Source organism: Opisthorchis viverrini (genome assembly GCF_000715545.1).
Source record: "Opisthorchis viverrini unplaced genomic scaffold opera_v5_39, whole genome shotgun sequence".
Lineage (NCBI taxonomy): Eukaryota > Metazoa > Platyhelminthes > Trematoda > Opisthorchiida > Opisthorchiidae > Opisthorchis > Opisthorchis viverrini.
The window spans coordinates 456,554-480,209 of NW_008751696.1; the positions used below are offsets into that span (position 1 = coordinate 456,554).

The window sequence follows — 23,656 nt, forward strand, 5'->3', positions numbered from 1 at the left end:
ATGCCGAACCATCGTTTGCCGAAGAGAGTACTGTTTTCCATGCCCAATTCGGAGTGGCGTAAACAGAGAGGTGGCCAACCCTTGACTTGGCAGAGGAGTATGAAGGAGATTACGAAACGCTTGGGTGCTGTCGGTGCTACTCACCTTCCAGGGTGGGGACCGCGTGATCCTCACTGTGCCTGGTTGGAGATACTAGAACATATGGCTGCCAACCGATGTCAGTGGCGTTCTTGTTGTCGGTTTCTGTCCAGATTGCCTGGTTGAATTTCTGGAGGTGTCGGCACGTCGGAATGATTGTGTTAGGCTAGCACTAAGTCCCTCCCCCATCCACCTTTATTCTTTTCTTTACAATAAGGCTTTCAAATAAGTCATGGTTGTACGGCAGTGAAGCATCGGTGTTGAACACTGATGTCATGCTGTCGATGATGATGGTGATGATGATGATGATCACCATAGAAATCAGTTACTGTTTAGCGGTTTCACTGCATCTGCTGTTGAGAACATTCTACTACAAATGTGAGCGTAATATAGTTGTCATAGGGGCGAAATATTGAAGTAATAAACAAATCAGAGTACAGTTGACCGCGGAAACCACAAACTAGATTTTAATGGTTCTGTTAGAACAGAAATTACTCGTCAAAAGTTGGTCTTTCTTGGAAGGTACTTGTTGACCTCCTCCTCTGTTTGTGTTTCGACTTCTCTTTATCATCATAATCGAGTCACCCTACATGTTTCAGAGCCACTAATTGATCTTCTTGTTGTGTAACCTTCGCCTCCTAACCTCTTTTTTAAGGACTGATTTAGTTTCTTTAAGGTCTATTTGCATTGCCTTCTCTGCTTACTGATTTTGTTCAACGTTCCGTTATACCCCTATGTGGCTTGAAATCCAACAAGTTTCTAACTCAGGTGGCCACCTGACTTCAGGAATTCCTCGTTCTACGGTCCCTGCAGTGGACCCGGTGGTCAAAAACCTGAAGACTCCTCACATCATCTGTCTGCAGAGGCCCTGTCTTGCACACGTGCAACAAAACAACCCTTATTGTAGCCTGGTACACGCGACCCTTAAGATCTAGTGACATGCTTTTTTGACACCACAAGTGGCGCAAATTAGTCAACGGTAATTGAGCCTTTAAGATTCTTGCACTGACTCCATCAGATACATTTCCGTCAGGGCTAATACAACTACCGAGGTATATAACATTTTCCAATCACCAGCGATCATCCTTGAATTTTAAGGCATATATTCGGAGAATGTACGTTCTGAAGCATGATTTTGCACTTTGAAGGCGCAAGGTGTAGGCCAAAAGATGGTATGATTATGGTCAGTCTATTTAAGAGGGCTTATGCTTCGCTTTGATCTTCATTGATGAGAGTGATGTCATCTGCGTACTCCAGATCGATGAGGCTCTTACTAGCAACAATTTGAACACCGGGGCTTTGGTGACCTTCCAGCGTTCGTCTCATTATTCCATCAATGATGAAGCTGAACTTTTTGAAGGGAAGCTTTTGGAGAGTTCACCATACACCCACACCCAGATATGTGTGAATACAGCGATTGGATTATTTTCACAAATTTCTTGGACGTATCCTGTTGCCCAAGTGTAGCTAACAGCACTGACTGATCGACAAAATCGGACACACCCTTGAAGTCAAGGAATATCAAGATTGTGGGTCGTCTCTACATGTGTCTTTGCTGCAAACGTGATGGAGAGTGCAGATGTGGTCAACGCTGCCTCTACCCCATCGACATCCCGCTTGCTACTGACGAGTGAATGTTTCGCGTAAGAAGACGAAGAATCAATGATGCCAGAAGCCTTTTCGCGACAGGAGCCAAACTAGCACCCTTGTGGTTACTGCATTCACTGCCAGTACCCTCTTTGAAAATGGGCATTATTATCGGTTCACCTCAGTTGTCTGGGACAGTCTGTTTCTGGCAGATAGATACAAATAGGCTTGACAGGCACTAGGTGAGAAGCCCACCGCCATCCTTAAGAAGAGCGGGTGGAAGGTCATCAGCACCAGTAGCACCATCGCGCTCGATATACACTCGGACACTACTGTGGTTGAAGGCAACTCCATATTCACAGTCCACCTTTGTGTTGAAGGCCAAGACTCCGGATTGGAGGTAACAGGTGGACAACGGAATTGCTGTTCGTTGTACTTCGTTGAGCGGTCCAAACGTCTTTCCTGGATATCAAGGTGCTATTTGGGTCCCTGAAAATTTCACTGACAAGAGGCTTCCAAGGACCAGTTGAACGAATCAATTGGAACAGCCTGTAGACGTTTCCAGCACTCTTTGCATCTTCTATTTCTTCGGCCTTTCGAACCGACCAAACATCGCGATCTTCACGGACACTCAATGTCACCTGCCGTCGGATGATGCGTCTGGTGGAGTTGTGTTTGCGGCCAGAAGGAATCTGTCACCGGGCTCCTGAAAAGACATAGTCCCATCAGAGATCCAATGTTTGGTTGAGGTTGGCTGGGTTGTACGGGAAACAAACGTTCTCGCTCTCAGTACTGCTAAGGATATTCTTCCCCGGTGGCCGTTTATATTCCACATTGGACCGTCCGGCAGGAGTTCGAGGAGCTGGTTCCGATACTTTCTTATTATTACTCCTGGGTCAACCAGTTTCTCAATGGCTAAACGAGGTTCATCTGGAAATCAGCAACGTACAAATGCATGGTCGGAGTCCACGCTGGTGTTCCAGGAGTGGTAGGCGGCGATCGATCCCCGCTGCCGATAACTGACGGCAATGTGGTCTATTTAGATTCGGGGCTGGTTTGTTCGTGGGCACCACGTTGTCAAGCAGTATCCGCTGTTCCGGAAATTCGTACTCCAAAGGAACTGTCTATGATCGGCACACATGAAATAATCGATCCCCGTTGTCCGTGCGACTCGTGTCCAATCCAAAATGACCACCCAATCGGGCCTCAGCAGCGCTTAGTCTTCCTATCTTGGCGTTCATGTCACCAGCAATCTCAACAATATCTGGGCTTCCAAACCGCTTTAGAAGCGCACCTACAGCGTCATAGAAACTGTCCCTGGCAGATTCAGAGGCACAGTCATTTGGGGTGTAAGCAAACAATAACGAGGGTGCGGTGGACCTCACTTCCTCTAGTTTCTCATGTTTTCGCTTACCCGCCCTGCTCTATGCAGCGAGTAAGGCTGATGGCACCACGCGATGGCCGATGTGGCATGAGAGTATTGTTAGTTGTAAGTGTTATGGTTGTACATGGGCTGAAATACTGTCAGGTCGCCCACACCTAGACAGGAGGACGATCAGGGTCCTCAAACGAATCCTTCTGCTCAAAAGTCCAACCTCAAAGCAGTAGTGTTTGGCGGGAAATGCAAGTGCTTTGCTATTTCTACGGAAAATTTCGCCACATGTTCCAACCCCCAACCTGCATAAATCGAAAAATCGTCCAGCTATAGCGCCCTTTCGGCGCCTAACTGCCATTCTACCACAAGGAAACACGAGGACTGGTATACTGCGGAGTTGCCAAAGCCTAGGCAGGGAAAGTCGAGAGGCAGAGGTCTGGTTCGATCCACGGACCTTCTGGTCAGTAAATTCGTGCTCTAACCACTGCGCCATCCCACCCAATACAATACCCATCCTAACATATCCAGCTGCAGCGGCCTTTGCATCATCCGAGGTGCGCAGCTGGAACCTGGAAGAGAGCGAGGGGGCATTCAGTTCGATCACAGTACTTGCGTCCCACCTCCTTGTTTCTGACACAACATACATCAATACAGAGGGAATCCAGCGTACGAGCAAGAGCCACCTGCTGACCTGCTTGCCCCAGTGTGCGAACATCAAAGGCAGCTCGGTAGACAGGCTTTCGGGGTTTGAAAACACTTCAAAGTGCTTAGGGTTATGACTGAACTCGGACGTACAGAAGCTGCAGCTGAGTGTGATGCATGGCGAGCAAAAGGTCAGTTCTTGAGCTGGGACCTGCGGAGAAAGTATTCAGATTTGGGTGGGGGAGGGTGAAAGACGGAAAACGTGAAAGTGTAAGAACGGAAGTGTCAGTAGTAGCATTCTCTCACTTGCCCACCCTGTTGTTTGCAGCAAGTAACCGACCCGGCTGAGTGCAGCACGCGACAGCCGATGTTGTTAGCTGCAAATGTCATGGTTGTACGTGGGCTGGGTTGCTGTCAGGAACAGTAGGGTCCTCAACCAAAGCCTTTGGCTCAAAGGCTTAACCGCAAGGCAGTGGTGTTTGGCTGGTAATGCAATTACACGACCATTTTTATGGGACACGTCGCCAAACATTTCCCAACACCCAACTTGGAGGGCCATGAGACCGTATTCACCTAACTTCCTTGGCGTTCATGTCACAAACGACCTAGGACGTCGTAGAAACTGTCTGTTATAGGCGCAGAGTTACCGCCGGTCGCGATGTTAGCTGGTTCAATAAATAGTGGGCGATATACTCTTCTGCTGGTGTCTTAAAAACGTTGCCAAACGAACAGCGCATGGTCGACTTTCAGCAGGTATCAAATCAAGCTGGGGAACTTCCGCTGAATGGCTTAACACCACACCTACCCCATCATATCCAGCTTTAGCGGTCTCCGCCTCACCAGTAATGTTGATCCAGAAGCTGGAGTAGAGCCAGGGGTACTCATGTGAGTTACACTACCTGCGTCCTGGATTCTTCTGATTGACAACATACATCCATGCAGGGGGAATCTACTACGAGCGAGAGCCGTTTGTTGTCCTACTTGCTTCAGTGTACGAATATTGAAAGTAGCTGAGTAGAGTAGCTTTCGGAGTTACAAGACTGACTTCAAGGTGTTTAGGGTCGTTACGGGAGACGGATGCATGGGGGCTGCAGCTGAACGTAATGCAGGGCGAACAAAGTGGTCACTTCTAGTATCGAACCTATAGATAAAGTTCTCGGAATGGGGTGTAATAGGGGAGAAGAAGGAATGCGTGTAAGTTTAGAAGGGGTGGCACCAGCATTGACATGTTTTCGCCTGCCCGTGCTGATGTATGCAACAAGTAAGGTTGATGGCTCCATTCGATGTCCGATGTTACATGCCAGTATTTTTGTTGTGAGGTTCATGGTTGTACGCGAGCTGTCAGGGTGCCCGTACCTAAACAGGATGGCAATTAGGCCTTCAAACAAAGCCTACAGTTCGAAAGCTTGACCGCAAGGCAGTGGGTTGATGCCAGTATACTACCACAGTAGTACAAGTTCTCATGGAAGAATCGCTGTGTGTTACAACCCCCAACCAGGGTACAGGAGACTGTGTTCGTCAAGCCTCCATCCACTCACCAACCTGGCATAAGCAATTCTACGGGTTTCAGAGTACAATCTCCAGGCGTAGCTTAATGGGTCATAGAAGTACATAAACCGCCACACCGCTATGTAATCCACTACCTTTGCAACGGAAATAGTTACTTTCAGTTTTAACTGAGGTGTTTGCCTCTGGTTTGGTTGAAGACGCCAACTTTTCTGTGGTGTTGTGTATTATGAAAAGTGGGCTACCAACATCCTTGTTCTGTTAGATACTGGCAATACTGAAAACGACACTGGTGATGAATGTGTTTCATTGTTGCGTTTTATGTCCTCAGTTTTCATTCTCCATGCCGGCGGGTGATGCCAGAACATTTTTTGCTAATGTCTTCATAAAGTCATCTTGAAGCCTCAGAGTTATTGCGCAGAATTCAAGCTCAAGATGCAGGGAGCTAAAGATTGGAAACTTTATCCGCAATATCCATGTTTTACACCTCAAATGCCTGTAGGCTTTGGAAAGCTGGCTATATTTGAGCGCCTGGATTCCTGTATGTTACTTGAGAGGTTTGCGCAACGGTTTTAGCTGTTATTCTATTTAGGAGATCAGCCAGGAATATATAATGTTTTTATCTCTGCCCAGCTGACCAAATAAATTTTGTCACTTTCAGACTTGATCGGTTCTGGCGTTGCTGTTGTTGGTGAAACAAGATCGCTTCTAGCCAGCTTACCGCAATCGGTTGTCGATTTGTTCACTCAGCGACTAACCTTTGGGATGTTGTCGGAGGAGTATCGTCTCGGGTTTGTTCATTGCTTTACTCGCTGACATTTAGATTCCTCATTATGTTACCCGATATATATCAACCGTGAACGACTAGTCGGTGTATTCCTAATGTGTGTCGGATCACTACAATTGACTGGGACAAATCCGTGATCTAGGATGGGGATGACTAACTAAGTTTGTAACTGCCATTAGTTGCGTTGGCGGCTATATGCTACTCTTCTGACACTTTTCTCGCAGTAACTAAGGCAGTTCATTTAAGATAAAGCAAAAAATAAAAGCTTATCACTTGACATCCAGTTGCGTATCATTTACTACACAAGCACTTCGTAATCTAGGAACTGTTGTGGTTTTTAGTTGTTGCTGGCCAGTTGAGCCTAAATTCTTAGTGCACAGAGGTCAGGTTTACATAACAGCAAGCGGTTGAGCTCGCGGAAAACTTGAGTGGTTTACCGAGACTCGGTACACCACCTGAAAAACTTCTATAGGAACGACAGTATGATCTGAATCAATCAGATGCTTACCAACTGAATGGAACTGAGCTTTCTAATTTCTTAGGTTAAAAACACTGGGCAGTGTTCATGGACTCCATTAGAATATCACCTTTGTTGTGTGAGCAGGCCTGTTTCCTACGCACTATTCTCTTAACGGTGCCATCGTTGCTACCAATCATTTCAACCTCAAGAAAGCTAATGGTGTTCTGGCTTTCCGACTGGGTTTAATCTGCTCTTTCGATGGGCTTGTGTGAATTCCGTCAGAATCGCATCGGGACAGTTCGTTTGGGGTGAATGTCATCGGAGTGGCGCGTATAAATGGCAACACCGCCCCACCCCCCCCATGTGGTGCCTGTTTCCTACGCACTATTCTCTTAACGGTGCCATCGTTGCTACCAATCATTTCAACCTCAAGAAAGCTAATGGTGTTCTGGCTTTCCGACTGGGTTTAATCTGCTCTTTCGATGGGCTTGTGTGAATTCCGTCAGAATCGCATCGGGACAGTTCGTTTGGGGTGAATGTCATCGGAGTGGCGCGTATAAATGGCAACACCCCCCCCCCGTGATAGTATTCAATGGATGTCCTTCAAGCTCGCCCATGAATGCGCCAAACAGCATTTGGCCAGACGAGGACCCATGGCAACGCCTTCTCCCTATAGACCTGATTGTTGAACCGAAACTGTATGTTTTGTGTACACAGAGTCAAAAGCCTCTCAAGATCATCGGTTGAGATTCCACTGTCTCATCCGTTATCCTCCACATGGTTGCCCAGGTCGTATATTGTTTCGTGAAGTGGTGTACTGGTAAAGCATGGCCTGTCGTCAAGTGAAAACATTTGCTGTCTGATTGCGCTCAGCTCCTTAATCGCGTCAACAAACTCGAAATTACTATGCTTACTGTATTTGGCAGTTACATGCCTTACTGGCTTTATGTTTTTAGTGGTATAGAGAGTTGAAGATATCCAGTATCAGTCTCATTGGTAGGTTGTTTTTATGCATTACGCCGCACAGTCGTTGTATAGTGACCCCACTCGGACGAAGACGGCTAAGTTCAACCTCGTCAATATTTTTTTAATGCCTTTGGCGACTTATTATCTTGGCAACTGATCTTTCAGTCTGAGGCATCTTATCTCTTGTCTCCACTCTGCTGAACATTCAACCATTGGTTAGCACTTCCACCATTTTTGTATTGTACTCAGTTCTATTCATGTTGCGACCCCTGCACCTTTGTCGGGTTTTAAGATGAGAATTTTGTCGTCCATTTGCAGCTGCTTTAAAGCTTCTTGGTGTTTCTGTCACTACTTTGCGACACCTTGTTTTGAAGTCCAACTATTGGTAACACAAGATGACTAGGGCAGTTGTAAAGCGTTGTACTTCCGTGTCGGACCATCATCATCATCGTGGACAGCACAACATCAGTGGTAAGAACTGATGCTTCGCTGCCGCACAACCATGATCCATTTTAAAGTCTTAGTATGAAGAAAATAAAGGTGGACAGAGAAGATACTTACTGCTACTCTGTTACAGTCATTCCGTGGAGCCTTCATCTCCAGACACTCATTTAGTTAATCTGAGTGCCATTTACACCGATCAGCAGCCATATCTTGCAGCGTCTCCAACCAGGCGCGGTGGGAATCACGCGGTCCTTATCCTGTAAGGCGAGTGGCACCGAAAGCATAAAAAATTTCAAGCAGAACTAACTGGGGCTGAGCCTGAGGACGGTGTGGACAACAAAACTTTGAGCATACTACTAGTACTTTTATTAAGACAGGATCTGATAACAACGATGAACAACTGTGGACGCACCGTTCCGGTTTATACTGAACTTTGGCATGCGGCGTGACACGACCCAGTTGATCTCGGTCGTCCTGCTCCCCACGAAGTTATTGATAGCTATATTTTGTAAGGGTATAGTACAGCACAATTTCTGATGGCACTGGGAACGATTTGGTTGTATCACCACTTGATTTTTGTTTTCGAAACCTAGCCCTACACAGATACGCATGATGTGATTTCGTTGCTTCAGCGTTTGGTCTAGCTTATCAGTTGACCAGTGATCAGTTGATCAGGTAACCAATGACAGCACACAAGACGCAGAAACGCAAGAGGGTGCATCCTGTTCTTGTTCTTTGGGATAATGCCACTCGTTTATTGTGTTAACTGATAGTGTTCTCTTGTTTTTTAAACTCTGCTGGTCGCCACACCACCTTAAATTTCCCCCCATTCTACACCCTGTAAGGAATATAAATCGAACCACTATTCCTTTGGTGCTAGATCGGGTTAATCCATAACTGCTTGTTCATCTTGCTCTACCCTGTCTGGCAGCATTTTCAAACAGTATCTTCTTGATGACGTGGGTGACGAGTTTGTAATATCAACTTCTCCTCAGTCCGACCGCATGCAGCTATCCGAAGGTCTCACGTGCCTAGAACTGGCCCGTCGTACTCCGGGGTACGAAGCCGGTGATATCATTCGTCTTATTGGTCAGCTACACATGAGCGGGACACTGAAATTAGCCGAAGGCGAACTTCAAGCGGTAGACAGTGATATGGAAGAAAGTGACAAGGTGGAACCTTCAGCAAGACGGCCAAGTTTTGCCTTCGACCCGGATGCTCTGATGTCCGATGAATCCATGGATTCTAAGGTAAAGTGTTTTCCAACCATAAGTTATGAACAATATCGTGAGACCTCCGCAAAGTAAGAAATCACACTGTGCTGGTCGCTTGTTCTCGCAAGATTGACCGATATTTTGTAGGCTGATGCGATTGTCCCTCTATGAAGAGACAACCCGAAGTAACTGGTTGGATGTGACTTCTTTCGACGAGCTTTTTTAACACATTGTGTTTCAAGGAACCAACCAAATAGGGCATACTGGGCCTCATTTCGGTTGTTCTAGGCACTCCATTCATTTCACTCACTGGATAAAGCCTTTTTCCTGTGGGTTCTGTCGACGGGTTCATTTCGGTTTGACTCAGGTTTTCGGTCTTCACTCAACCTAACAACCAGTTGATGCCCTTCAGTTAGGCTGAAGTATGGTAGTCAGTAGTATTGCAAGTGGCATGTTGCCCTTTATGTCACATCAACACCAGGACCGCCATAGAGTACCATGTCAATATACTTCAACGAACATATTCTGATGGTAAGTCAAGATAGACACTCGCCTTTTGGTGACTAGGCACACAGGACAAGCTATTAATGAGGTAGTCCTCAGTTGTAGAATATCATACACGAGAGATTGAGTTGAATCTCTCGTGAAAACCAAATTGCTTTGCAAATAAATATAAGCAAAAGAATATATTTCTGGAAAGCAGTCCTCCGAAAGTTCGGTTTGATAAACTGCACACCCACTTAGCTCCTCCGTCGTAGCACTTGTCTAGGCGGTGTTTATACCGTAAACCACCAACCATGCCCTGACGGTGTCATCCGTAAAGCCATGTGAAAATGCAGTTTTACTTATTCTGGGTATTCCAACTACTGTTTGAAATGTTCCCATGGCCTCCTTATTAGGGCGTGTCATCAAGTTCGATTGTCATCACACGTGCGTTGGTCGACGAAGCTTTGTCACTAGTAGTTCCTGCAGTGAAAAATACCGCGGAGTTCGTCACCATTCCAGATGTAAATTGGACAGATGTGGGTGGCCTGGACTCAACCAAGACGCAATTGTACAACCGGTTTATGGTATGTATCCCCTTGTTGTTTCTCTATGTGATTCTGGTTTGCTCATTTCTATGTTCTGCCAAGCACAGTAGTGTCGTGGAGCCTAAGTTTTCGGAAAACATCGCGTAGGAAGTACGCACCTTGCAAGTTTGTCCTCCTCATATGGAAAGCATGAAATCTGCGTGAGTAGTCGCAGTCACTGAACTGTGGGCAAAAGTAGCACTTGGTATTGTTAACAGTGCGCTGTTCAACATTGCCGTTGTGAATTCGGTTTTCCTTTCTACTTTTCTCTTCTGCCGATAAGACGTGTGGTACTGCAGTGCTTTTTGTTCCATGAAATATGGGGAGTAATTGGATTTCGTCCATCTGTCTGCATCTACAGTTTAGGGACAAGATGGCTCAGTGGTTAGAGGGGGGATTTACTGATCGAAAGGTCCGTGTTTCGACCTCTCGAACTCCACTTTTCCTGGCTAGGTTTGGGCGACTTAGCAGTATCCCAGCCCTTGTGCTTCTTTCGGTTGCATGGGTGCTACAAATGAACGGTTTTTTTGTCTAAAGTTAAACGTCGTGGTCACTTTATCATCCTGTGGAACCAGTGATCGCATGTGAGGGCGATTTTATGATGAATTCAAGCAAGAGCAAGCCTCATGTCGGATCATTTGGAACGTTTTTGATCACTGAAATAAGTTCCTCATTACACACATTTTGACTACTTTTAATAGTATTGAGAACAACCTCTTGCAACGAAAAATTCGTTGTTTGTGCAACGAAGCCATTCTTTTGCCTCTATGATTGAGTTCTTGACGGTACCGAGTGACTAAACGCCGTAAGTATTTACGTCGGATTTCGTGTTGGCTTTTGGCACACGGATATTGTTAAATTCATTCTCCACGCAACAAATTTTTGTTCTGGATCTATGATAGTGAATACACCTCCAAGGTTTAATGTATCTTTTTGTACGCTTACATTTGGATGATTGTACTTGTTTTGTGCACTATTATCAGATGACATGTATTATTACTTACTTCCCCCTTTTCCCGCGAACTAACTTCCTGAAGGTTTTTGTTGCACGGTTAGAGGTGTTTGTCTCGACCACAACAGTAGTAATGCAGTTAGCATGCAGATACACGATTAGTCAGGCAGACGACTGTGTGTTCACCATTGACATGGAGAAACGAAGCTCTGTTGGGCGTGGAATGATGGACATCGAGGACAGTATAGACTAATTTAGAATGCCATACGTCGTTTGATGAAGCCCGTAAACTATGTAAGTTAGAGACTGTTGGAGCTAGTAAAGGTGCACCCACGGTTGACTTTAATGTCTGACTGGTATGCAATTATGAGTCCAGTAACGTGAGTTGGGCCTGAAATGCCTCCTTTCTCTTTAGCTGGACATATACGCTGGACTAAGCCACGATACAGGTGATTTTGACCAGGGAAAATGGAGCTGTAGAAAATTATGAACTAAGCGAGCGATTTTGCCAGTACAAACCCACTGAGTCGCAGCTACCTACCCCCCTCCCAAATCATCGGTGAACGAAACTGCGGCAGCTACAACCACCGTACGATGAGTACGCTGTTATTACAGCTGACAATGATGATGATGACTGTGTCGGAAGGAACTCATTTTGAATAACGGATATCCATGTTGATGAAACGGAACAGTCTACCACAATTGTCAATAAGGGGCAGTACGCTGTATTACAGCTGACAATGATGATGATGACTGTGTCGGAAGGAACTCATTTTGAATAACGGATATCCATGTTGATGAAACGGAACAGTCTACCACAATTGTCAATAAGGGGCAGAAGGCGAGAGTGTCACTGTAAGGTTGGTACGGCTGGGGAATTTTGTTTGGAGTCCATGAGAACATACTACTGCGGGATGTTCGATGAGATTCAGTCCCTCTCTTTCTGGCGATTCTTTATTTTGTTTTTTGCCGACTAGTGCCGAATAATTGCCTGCACTTTCGAAAAGTTCCTTACGCAAAGAAGGATGCCGGTTAGATACACTGCTTTGAGTTTAGTGCTAACTACTATTTGTGCTCACTCGGGTACCCCGTATTCTTCTTTTATCCATATAAACTTCGAGCCTACCCATGTTACATTTGATCTAACTGAAGTTGCCGCGTATCCGCATTGCTGTCACGGATTTGTTAGTTTCGTTATTTTGGGGTTCGTCTTCTATTCATTTTGAGTAGGCAGTCAACATGGCTATCGTTACAAAGTTCGGGTAAGTTGGGGTAGTTAATGTCGGGCTTTCAAACTGGATTAGGGAACCGCAATCTTTCCTTCACCCTCACACGTTTACACCTTCCTGTCTGTGTCACTAAATGTGCGTGACACCAATGTCGTTAACCTATTCATGACCAGCAGAATACGGTGATTCTCCTTCGGCGGGAATACTCTCGGGACCCACGAAAATCATTCTTCACTACTGGGGCTTCGCTCAGAGAGGTCTGAGAATCCACAGGTCAACCTGTGAATTTGAATGAACGCATGGCAATTTCGCTTCACCCTGTTTACTGTTGTCGTCATATTGCGCATATGACATTCTGAGATCAATGTTGTTTGGTATTTCACTTTTTCGGTTTTTCATCGGTCTGTGTCACTTACTCAACGCGAAACGGAATGTTCCAAATTTTCAAGCTGTAGTTGTGCACTTAATACTGAAGTCTAGATAACATAGAGTCATGGTTTATTATGACCCTTCAAGTAGTCATGAGAACAGAGACTATTACCTGCGGTGCGATTTAGTTGGTATCAGGACTCACCGTGCATCGGTGTTGGACCGTGTGACTCCGCGAAACTAGATCAGTTACGGAGATCCCTTTTCATCCATTGTTCACACTCATTGTCTTCGTTTCCATGTTTGCCTGATTAGCCTATTAGGGTTCGCTTAGACCACATTAGTTATATTTACCCAAACTGAGTGTCCAAAGCAATGCGCAGGAAATACCAATTGTGGAAATTGACTCACAAACATGTATTCTCTCCCACGGGGTTTCTTCTGCAAAGACCGAATGTGAACTCCCATCGTGTAACGATTTCTCGTTAAAGTGGTGTCCCCATACCCGAAGAGTAGATACCGTGAATGATATTTGCGCTTGTTCATCTGAGGTCATTTTGTGACTGCAGGTGAACTGATATGTTCCAAGTACATGATTCTAGTCGTTATTGTTTTGGTGACGAAAGCAGCCGTTGACTTGCCCCCGTTGCATTCCGTTTGTGCGCTGACAGGTCTTCAACCTTCACCATGTGGTACAGACTGAATGTTATCACAGGCAATTTCTGTATCCTCCTTTTTGTCCCCAGCTTCTTGTGGACGATTGGAAACGAGCTCAAGCGTTGGGTCGCCGTTCAGGTGGCGTGCTACTTGAAGGCCCTCCGGGTTGTGGGAAAACCCTTGTTGCGAAAGCCCTTTCCAATCAGGCTGGCCTGAATTTTCTGTCCGTTAAGGGACCAGAGGTCCTGAATAAATTTCAGGGTGAGAGTGAACGGCGGGTGCGTGAAATATTCGAACGTGCTCGCGCTTGCCAACCTTGCCTGATTTTCTTTGACGAAATCGATGCTATATGCCCCAAGCGTGATAGTGACGAATCTACGGGTAAGTTTTCAGTTTTGTCCTATTCAGACGATCTGTTGCATCCATTTTCAGCCGTCCCTGTTTCCTCTTTCGTGCTTCTGTTTTCTCAGTTTGTAGTAGCATCGAGGACATTTTTGGTGTGGCTTGGTACAGATGCCTGTTGTATGCTTTCTATGTGTGTTGGTTCGTTCGGGTATCGCTCTTTGCAACAAATGCTGTCAGAATTAATGCATGCCTGTTTAAAAGGATTTACTTGTAGAGGTCTTGTGTTAAAGTCCATGGGCTAGGAGCTTTACTGTATTTGCTGCAAACGATTTTCCAACTGCAGCATGAATGTACTCAAGTGTTTTTTTACCACATTAAAATCATACAGTTTTGGAATATCCCGGATTTCAATGTCCGGCATATGCTATGGTTTGTTTTATACAGTAGAGACGCTCCTTCACCCTTTCAGCTGTATTTTCAATAACATGGTTCCCCTGTTGCGAATTTAACTCACATGTTTTGAACTGTAACACTGAAGAAATAGAGCACACAAAAGACTACCGTCCAATTCGTGAGTGTTAGCCTCTCGCCACTGCAGCACGAGCCTGAGAACGAAGATGTAAACGCCAACTTCCGGCTCTTTTAGTAGAGTGCATCAATTGTCGTTCATTCACCTTGAACCTCTGTCATCATCATTAACAACAAACCAGTGCTTCACAGCCACGTCATCGCACTGAGTGGACAAAATGAAAGAAGGAAAGAAGTTCAGTGCTAGCCTACCTTTGATTATGATGGTGATTCAGTGATAGGGTCACTGTTGAAGGATGTCCACACATTCTTTTTCAGTGCCGTCCTGGTGCAGTTAAGCTTACTCTATAGGTTTTCAGCGTCAACTCATGCTTATGACTTCCTCATTAGCTTTTGCGTGACGTCACAAAATTTAAACCCTTTGTCAGTCATCATTTTTTCATTGGATGTATCTGTCGTCAATTGTCTCGTCTCTCTTGAGTTTTCTATCACAATCCTAAGATGCTGAAGAGAGCTTGTCTGCCACTTCATGGCGAAGGAAACTATCCGCTTTCCCAATTGCTTATTCTCACTCTGATTTGAATGTTGCTGTCACTTTTCCAGGTAGTCGCGTCAGTCTGGTGAACCAGTTACTGGTAGAGCTTGATGGTGTGGATAAGCATCGTTCCGCCCGCGTGTTCGTCGTTGGTGCCACCAATCGGAAGGACATGATTGATCCTGCGGTTCTCCGTCCCGGGCGTCTGGGTTTACACTTGGTAATCAATCCACCGCAGACTCCAAACGAAAGGCTAGCGGTACTCAGCGCGTGCACACGTGGTGCCACGGTTCCTCGAATCGAGGGCGGCATAACATCCCTAGATGAGTTGGCTAAAGATCCGCGCACTGAGAATATGAGGTGGGTTCTCTTTTGACCGTTTCATAGCTGTTTCGGACCTGGTGGACAGCAGCGATACCACATGTGTTTCTGACCAACTAGCACACACACACAAGAAGAGCCATATGAGCTGAATTTCGTTTCGTTGTTGTAGGTATGACATTCGGGTTCAGATCGCCAGTCACGATGGTGCACCCGTTTTCGGGGGAGTGGAGGAAGCTGGCGGGAAAGTAGTCCGTTTAAACCGTATGGAACTGAACTCCAGAGACTGTGGATTTATTGACAGCGTGGACTATTTTGCACATAGGTTGTATCCGGGACTCTTCACACGTGCATTTGCTTAAAGTTATATTTTGCCTATATTCAATTCGATCGCATTTCCATACTGCTATCCTCTTCGAAAGGCCATCGGTTGATATCACTTCAGGATTCCTAGAAATGAAATTAGTTGTGGCTTTCAATAATAGTGAGCAACTGTACAACATCTCTTGATTATTCAGCACCAATTTATTTGGGTTTTGGTCTCTCGATCGTATTTCGCAGTTATTTTGAGCTCAAAGCTCTGGCCTTACGGTACGGTATCAGGTTCAGTCGGATAGGCTCCACCCGTCTACTTCTCTGTATCCCCTGTTGAGTCATTTGCTGTCCTAATGAACTACGTAAAACCAAAGCGTCATTTCAGTCTCTGGTGCCACTACCTCGATCCATTTCAGGTGTTGGTGGACACGTAGACGCGACTCTTCTGGGTGATTATCATTTATGCCTTGGATTTTCAAATGATTCTGGTGCTTTTATTACACTACATCTTTTACATGTGCGAAATATTTGTTGCTCTGTTGTTTTTTCCACAGTGGAGCAGACTTGGACAACGTGCTAGAACTTGCCAAACAGAATGCACAGCTGGACAGACAGGATTTCATTTCTCGGACGCACTTGTTTGCTGCCCTTGCTGAGTTGTGTAATACCTCTTGAAGAAAAGACAATTTTTAGTGATCTTCATTTCTCTTTATTGTGGTCGCTTGGTTCATTGTCTGGTGATTATCGGTGACTGTTCCTGTAAATGATCCTTCGACTAAAGGATCTTTCTAGATAGTTTTCTATAGAGAATAATGTTGGTAGCTCAGGTGCGTAGATGGTCGTTGGTTTGTTCGCTAAGCTGAACAATTTGATTGCAAAGGTTTCGTCACCAATCAAGGTGACATCGGTGCGTTATTGGGGAGCGTAGCGGTGAATTACGATACTTTATTTGCTATCCTGCTTATACGGATAACTTGAAGAGAGTGACTGCTACCCAGACCATTCAGTCCTTCGTTCAGCTTATTATAGGCAATACTGTTCTGTTTATCAGATGTACAACACAGTTTTGTTCATAGAGTCAATGCTATGAGAATACAGTAGTTCGACTGCTATTCCTTATAAAGCAGGTCCAATTTCCATCTTGACGCTTATCAATGAAAGAATTCCTAGACCCTTCTGTTTCCTTGAAGCTATATTCAGTTATCATATTGCCGAAGGATTAAACGTCTATCATCAAGCTGTGATCCCCGTGTTGTAATAAATCACATTTGGAGAGCATTAAACCCGTTTAGTGGACTAGAGTAAGTACGGTGCGCCCGAACTCACTCTCAGTAAGGCATCGCTCAACCGTCGCATGCTTCCAGTTTGCTTTTAAAATTACAACTGACGAACTCTTCACATGGTTCAATTGGTCAACATCTTCAGTGCGACTGTCAAAAGTTTTAATATTCAGTAGAATACGCTTCTGAGTCCCGAATAATGATACACAACGCCACTCTTCGCCAGTAAGGAATACTTCTCAAGGAAGCCCACAAAAAGCGGTCCCCGTCGAATTTTTTCGGGATTTCCTAACTCTGATTAGTCAGTCTGGCATCACCCAATATACTCTACAGTTTCTTTCCCCAAGGAAAGAATTCAGCCTGGAAGCAAAGCCAGCAGTCTCGTGATCTATGTGAAAACATAAATTGGGACCCCAAATCAATACAATGGTGGCTCGTAAAAAGCCTAGAAGCCAGATGAACAAAATCACCCTGAAATCTTGAATGCTACCGTTAGTGCTTGAGCTTGAGCTTATCTGCATATTGCAAAACATGGAATCCGTATTATTGAGTTCCTCGATTTTGACATTGGTAATCATATACTAGTTGATTATCGTAATCTCGTCCACCGGTTTTAACGAACGATAGGTTGTATGCGAGTGGAGACGGCATCGGCGTTCTACTGCTGCGTAACAGTAACGGAAAGACGCTGTTGTGACTAGCGAAAAAAATAGAGGCTTAGAAAATCAGTGCCAAGAGCCTGAGAGCAAAAGGGTCAAGATCAGGGCGTCTGTCCCTTAGAAGTCCATCAAAATGGACATATCTGGGTATTATGTCGATATAAGATGTGGACTTAGAATCTTTTGTTACCCTAATCCAATACAAACCCAGAGACAAATGTTGGGTTGACAGTCCAGCTAGGAAGTTACAATGTGCTCCATATTGTGTAGGCTTTTCAACTATGTACACACGTGGAATAACGTGGATCCAAGCCAGAAAGGTCCTTTTACTTGTAGTCACTTGCCTCACACTGTCGTGGTACAGCCAGAGTTTTCGCCAGCGGGGATTTCGAGTGGAAAACAACAGCTCGGTAGATTATAATTGGACATAGGTAGCACATGTCTCCATCGCACTAGTCTGAGCCTTCGGCATATACTCGGGACCAGATGCTACAGCTGGAGGTTTGCGCTTCTGCATTCGTCAAAGAACGCCTTGTATTCTGGCTTGAGTATCGTAATCTGCCCAACAGAACATCATCCTGATGAACGTTCATTATCTTGGTTTGAAACAGGCGGTTGGATGCGCGATCGTCGGAAGGACATGTTTCAAATGTGTATCGCAAAAACGGTGCCACGAAAGAGTTTTTTCCACCGATAGTCTGAAGAAGGTTCGGAATGATGACTTCTTTTTTGCTGGTGGTTAGTCATGTCGTCCTTCGAGGAGTGTCTCTTCGCACGAGAATCCTGTCTCTCTCAAACCAGTGTCGTAGCCAGGGACTTCCATCCTCTTTTTTCAGGGTTCTCGCCCTTCGGGAGTGTAATCTGGAAACGCTGGAAACAATGCAATATGGATATCACATGAAATATAAGATTACATGAATAACTGTTTATGGTAACTGTCCAGCTGTTTGTTTTCGGGGACTTGTCCTCTTGGCCACCACGTAGAGTACTGTGCACAAACTTCCAACTTTGGGTTCACGCCTCTACGTGGTGACTAGCTCGGGGTATTTCCCCACACCAACAAAGTCCACTTTAGGTGCAGTAAAGGCTCGAAATCCACAGCTCAGACAGCACAGTGGGTTTCCTCGCAAAGCGCTATACTTTCCCTGGCGTGAATGTTCAGCATTACATCTGAGTGAACATCGTTTTAACATTTTTCTTTGAGAGATAGGATCGAAAATTAGTCGAGCAGATGTTAGTTGGTATGAATGTTGAGGGTTGTGCAACCTCTAGGAACACATAGTTCAATTAGATCATCCTGGTAAGGGGACGAAAGCTCACTTTAATGTGTATGAATGAGAGGACACTAAGATTACTTTGGAGAAGTCGCAAGCCCAATGTGGTGGGTTCTTTCACTGTTGTAGCGATTTCTGTGGATATTGGAGCTAGTCTTCATGGTAGATTTCATCTATTTGGGGGAAACACCAGTCAGTACACTGCTTACTCTGATGCTTTATTATACTGTGAAGTTGTGATAATTTTTTTTGCTCTACACATGTGGTCTGTTGGCGCGATCCCCTCTACCCAAATTAGACCACCATCAACGGAGATCATTTATATCATCCCCATTGAACATTTCCTCACTGAATTCGGCACTTAACGCGACATCAAATCGGTTTGTGCACACTTTTACGGGACTTATCGTCTGTATGACTGACTACTGGTCGTCTACTTTGTAAAGCGCACCCATGGTTGATCTTTGGTTCATCTAATGTTGATTGTGAATATCCAACAACGGACTAACTTCCTGTTGATTGACAAGTTCATTGCTTGAAGGTGTGTTGCGGTGTTTGATAATTTGCTCAGAAGAGCTCCCTAATTTTATCCTTGTTCTTTTTTCAGGTGATCCATTTGACACCCACCTTAGTTCTCAGAGTGCAAGATGCTCTTTTGGATTTGTTTGAGTAAGTTCTTGCGACACCCAGTGTTATTTCACCCACTTATGTTACTTTCTTGACTAGAGCGAATGGTTCACCTGCTAGTCGTATCCCTTCTGGACAGGTCACCCGGACCTTTTGTAGTTTATCTTAGTCTTATCTAAGTAACTCATCCTGCTGGGCCTCCTCTGGCTTCAGTTAATTTGACTGATTTGAGATTTCCCTAGCCTAAAGTTTTCTTGTCGGGTCTTTTGCTTATTTCCAACGTATAAGTCATCTCAGCTCACGCCCATAGCCATTGATCTTGCGAATCTGAGTTACACTACGGTACCGTGGCTGTCTGGCGAAAATTTTCATAACAAGTCATCTAGCCACTTAAGCAGCTGGTCAAACAATTTGAACTTGTACTACAAATCGTCAGACCTTAGTTGCACTGAACCCAGTTATTCCGATTACCAGAAGTTCGCAAAGGATGCTAGGTCATACTTACCACAGCATGATGCTCAGATGTGTTTGTTTTATGGCTGTTCGTCCTTTCTTCATCAGTTCCCAAAGGATACGTGACCTTTTTGCCCTTGGTCTTCATGATTTCCCACACTTTACCAGTAGTTTCATGGCTGTCGATTACTTTGATGGGACGGTAAAATCTCTTACTGCTGATGTGTCTTTATACCATCTTTTGGTAATAAGCGAACAGAAGTTGACCGAAACTTCAAAGTCCACTCGTACTCTGTTTAAATGAGCTCGCCAGTCACAAGTCCGAATATTTCTCCCTCTGCTTGTGCTTTCAGTATGCAATCTATTCTCTTCGTTTTTTAATTAGTGTCATGGTCTGACTTGATTACGTTTTGACAGACTGCATAAATTCGCAAATCATAGTGAATTGTCCTTTGTGACACTAGGATGAATGACGGATAGAGGTCTGTTAAATCCAGTATATCGGCCTCAAAATGACTGATCGTGTACTTCTTGGCCACTCCACGCTACCTTGTATATGATTCATTCTAAGTGATTCATTCACTAACTCGAAAAAGCCTTCTCGACCTATATACTGATCCAGAGAATTGAACACACCTTCGGGTTGCTTAGCGTACTGGAATGGGTTTAACATGATCATTGATTTATTTGGTTTGGCATCGCGACCGATAACTGCCGTATTTTGTCCAGGCTATCTGGACATATAATTGGAGCTTTTGTTTCTGACAGGGGGGGTTCTTCCGTTTTTATCATTTGCTCATTCAGCAACGGGGCCATCATTCGTTAAATTTCATTCGCACAGTACTCTTGTTGCGGTTGCCATTAATAGTTTTTCTCTTCCTTCACCAGTTTTATTCACCTGCCTTCTAATTCACGTGTGGACATGGTGGCTGAAATCAAGGAGAGCCACAAGAAACCACATCAAAGGTCCAGTGCTGCTTGTCACGGCACATCCGGATGACGAGACAATGTTTTTCTCTCCCATACTTCTTTGGCTTAAAAAGGTGAATGTCCCTGTGGATTTGCTTTGTTTCTCTGCGGGGAACTATGAAGGACTTGGTGCCATTCGTGCAAATGAGCTGCGCCAAGCGGCCAAATGCTTCGGTATTCGCAACCTACGCTTGATAGATTCTCCAACAATATTTCCGGATAGCCCCAGTGTGGATTGGTGCCCGAAATCTATTTTGGAGGAAGTTGGGCGGACTTGTGAACAGTGGGGTTCGAGAACACTAATAACATTCGACGAGTATGGGGTTAGTTCGCATCCCAACCATCGTGCAATATCCTTGGCGTTGAGAACTCTCACCCAAGGCCAACTTCCACCCTGCCTCTGGCTACAATCTGTTCATGTCTTTCGAAAATATTGTTGGATAATCGATACTTTATATACATCACTAGTGCAGCCGGAAAATTGTCTTATTTTTTACGTTCCTTTGAGTTCCCTTGTAACCGCTTACACCACAATGTTTGTTCATCGGTCACAATTAGTGTGGTATCGTTGGCTGTATATCCTGTTCTCAGTGTACATGTACAAAAATACTCTTGTGAAAGCGTAGGTTGTCTTCTGTTTTCCTACTCGCACTGTTACTGGCGATGACGGGAAAAGTAAGCTGTTGGTGTGTAATCCTGGTTTACTAATTCATCAGCGAATGCAGCTGACACTGGGTTCTGCACTGGCAATACCAGGAGTATTGCTACAAGCATACGTTACCTGTTCACTGAGTGTTTGGGAAATAGTCCAGAGAGATTCAAACCAGCAGCCTCCTGGCTGCGGGTTGAAGAATGAACCGTTGGGCTACTAGCAGTTGATCAGCAGTGGGGTTAGCTATCACTTGAGTAAGGCAGCACCACCCATCATCCAATCACGGGACCTACGTAGTTGCGTGTTACCTGGCTCCTCGAGTGGCGACTTCACTCGCCATGCGAATCATCCTTCCTCTGAGCCACTCATACTACCAACAATTGTTTTGCCTACATTTTTATTTCAAATACATCCGAGTCATACGCAGAACCTACTGAGGGAACAGATCCGCCTCCCTTTCACCTCCTCAACTTACTCATGATCATCTATCCTACTGCTGTTTCTTTTAATAAGGTTAGTCCGTTTGTGTCAAAGACCAATGTCTATTAATGGCATCGTGCTATTCTTTTCATCCGGAAACTATGTACAGTAATCTAGGTTTTTGATTTTTACTCGTGTATATCCGTTGAACCTAATTATCATTTACTGTATGCGATAATGTTAACTTGGAGATGAATACTAAAGGCACCATTGAATTGTGTGGCCAAGTGCGTTGACTCATGCACAGAAACAGTGTATACCTTCACGTAACGGTTCCTAGAACGTTAACGAAATCTGTCACTCCACTGACGTCTTTGCTCTTTCTGGTGTCCAACATCTTGGCTTGTTGCCAGAATTCCCATCAGCCTCATCTCATACTTCGGTATGAAACTCGTCAGCTAGATCAGGTTTGTTAAAACAGGGATGTTTCCGTGCAAATTAACACTCATTTTCAAATTAGGTTGGTGTTTACATGATGTTTGGTCGAGTCTATCGTCCGTGCCGCTGGTCAACTGAATGTGGTACATAAACGCCGCCCTTGTTTTAATTGGAAGGGTATTCAGTTTATCGAGGTATTTTCATTTGATAATAACTAATTCAAAGGTCAGCATACTTAACATCATCAATTTTGGTTGAGTTCGCTGGTCTAGTTCGGACGTTATGACTCGGAATTAAGCGAACTCGTCAATCTGGTACATTCGCGCTTAATGAGCGACTGAAAGGATGGTCCATTAACAAACATATAGCTTAGAAAAAAAATGTTAGCCCATACTGCCCATTAGTCTAAATCATTGATCTGACTGCACTGGGGGATTGTCAGGATTCTGAGGCAAGACCTTTTGGCGCAATCATTTTTCAAAGACGCTTTTAATGTTTGCAAACGGAAGAAGGTAGAACAACATACTGCCTTTGCTCTGGTATTGGACTTGCTCGACGTTGATATATTGCGTATCAGGAACATAAATTCTCCGCAACCTTCAAATCCCAACGATCCGACGTTGCTCGATATTTCTCCAAAAAACTCATAGAAACTGCGCCTCCCTGATCGTGCCGGTTCAGTGGTAACCACGCTTATATCGGACAATGCTCATCCCTATGGTGCTGTCCCTTTTCCTAAACCCCCTGTGCCAAGAACCCCCGCAAGTCATGCTTTTATCCTGACTGTAACATTCTGATCATGCCTAACGGTATGCCATCCACAAGTTGGGAATAAACATTGTTATTATTAAATTCCAAGCAAGACCACCAGGCTGACTGTTCCGTCATTCGCCGCTTGCTTCCGTATGCGCATCTCCAGCGACTCGGAATACTCCGACGGGATTTTCTGGGTTCCTTACCGGCTGGAAATATCCGTGTTTGTCTGCATGCCCGTTGATAGTAGCCTTCGTGCAGTTCGTCGGACAAAGTCCGTGAAAGCATCTCACAAGCAGGAAGCTCTCTAGACGTAATGCACTTCTCTTAGTATTGCAGGAATGCTGCGAAAACAACCTTATACGTAGTGTGTTACACCTATGCAATGTAACGCGATATCTCAACTGTCGTGCGAACTGAAACGTGATGCGACCTGACACAGTACACCGAGTTGCTTAAGAACATCTTAGATGAGTGTTTCAACTGGGTTCCAAATGCGTTTCCCGTCAAAACCAGGTTGGTATGCAAATCAGTGGATTTCGCTGACAGTTGTCCTGCGCGTCGTGGTGATCTGCGACGCGAGTTTAAATTTGGACGCAGCTGCCACAGGCTCTACGCCATGTTGCTTAGCTTCCAGTCTTTTTCACGAAGTCTGTGACATGAGCGCCGATGTTTTCTCCAAACGCCAAAC

The 23,656-nt window shown here is 44.9% G+C and overlaps 1 protein-coding gene across 1 annotated transcript in view; it reads left to right on the forward strand.

The window, feature by feature from the left end:
* T265_02963 (hypothetical protein) overlaps nt 1-21,328 on the forward strand; it is a gene marked incomplete at both ends in the record, with an annotated part of 25,072 nt that extends 3,744 nt beyond the window's left edge. The window contains 7 exons of the mRNA XM_009167342.1: nt 5,910-6,039; nt 8,837-9,155; nt 10,019-10,189; nt 13,486-13,777; nt 14,873-15,164; nt 15,995-16,101; nt 20,622-21,328. Coding sequence (XP_009165606.1) covers nt 5,910-6,039; nt 8,837-9,155; nt 10,019-10,189; nt 13,486-13,777; nt 14,873-15,164; nt 15,995-16,101; nt 20,622-21,328 — 2,018 coding nt within the window. The remainder of the gene's footprint in view (nt 1-5,909; nt 6,040-8,836; nt 9,156-10,018; nt 10,190-13,485; nt 13,778-14,872; nt 15,165-15,994; nt 16,102-20,621) is intronic.
* Between the last annotated feature and the right edge of the window lie 2,328 nt (nt 21,329-23,656).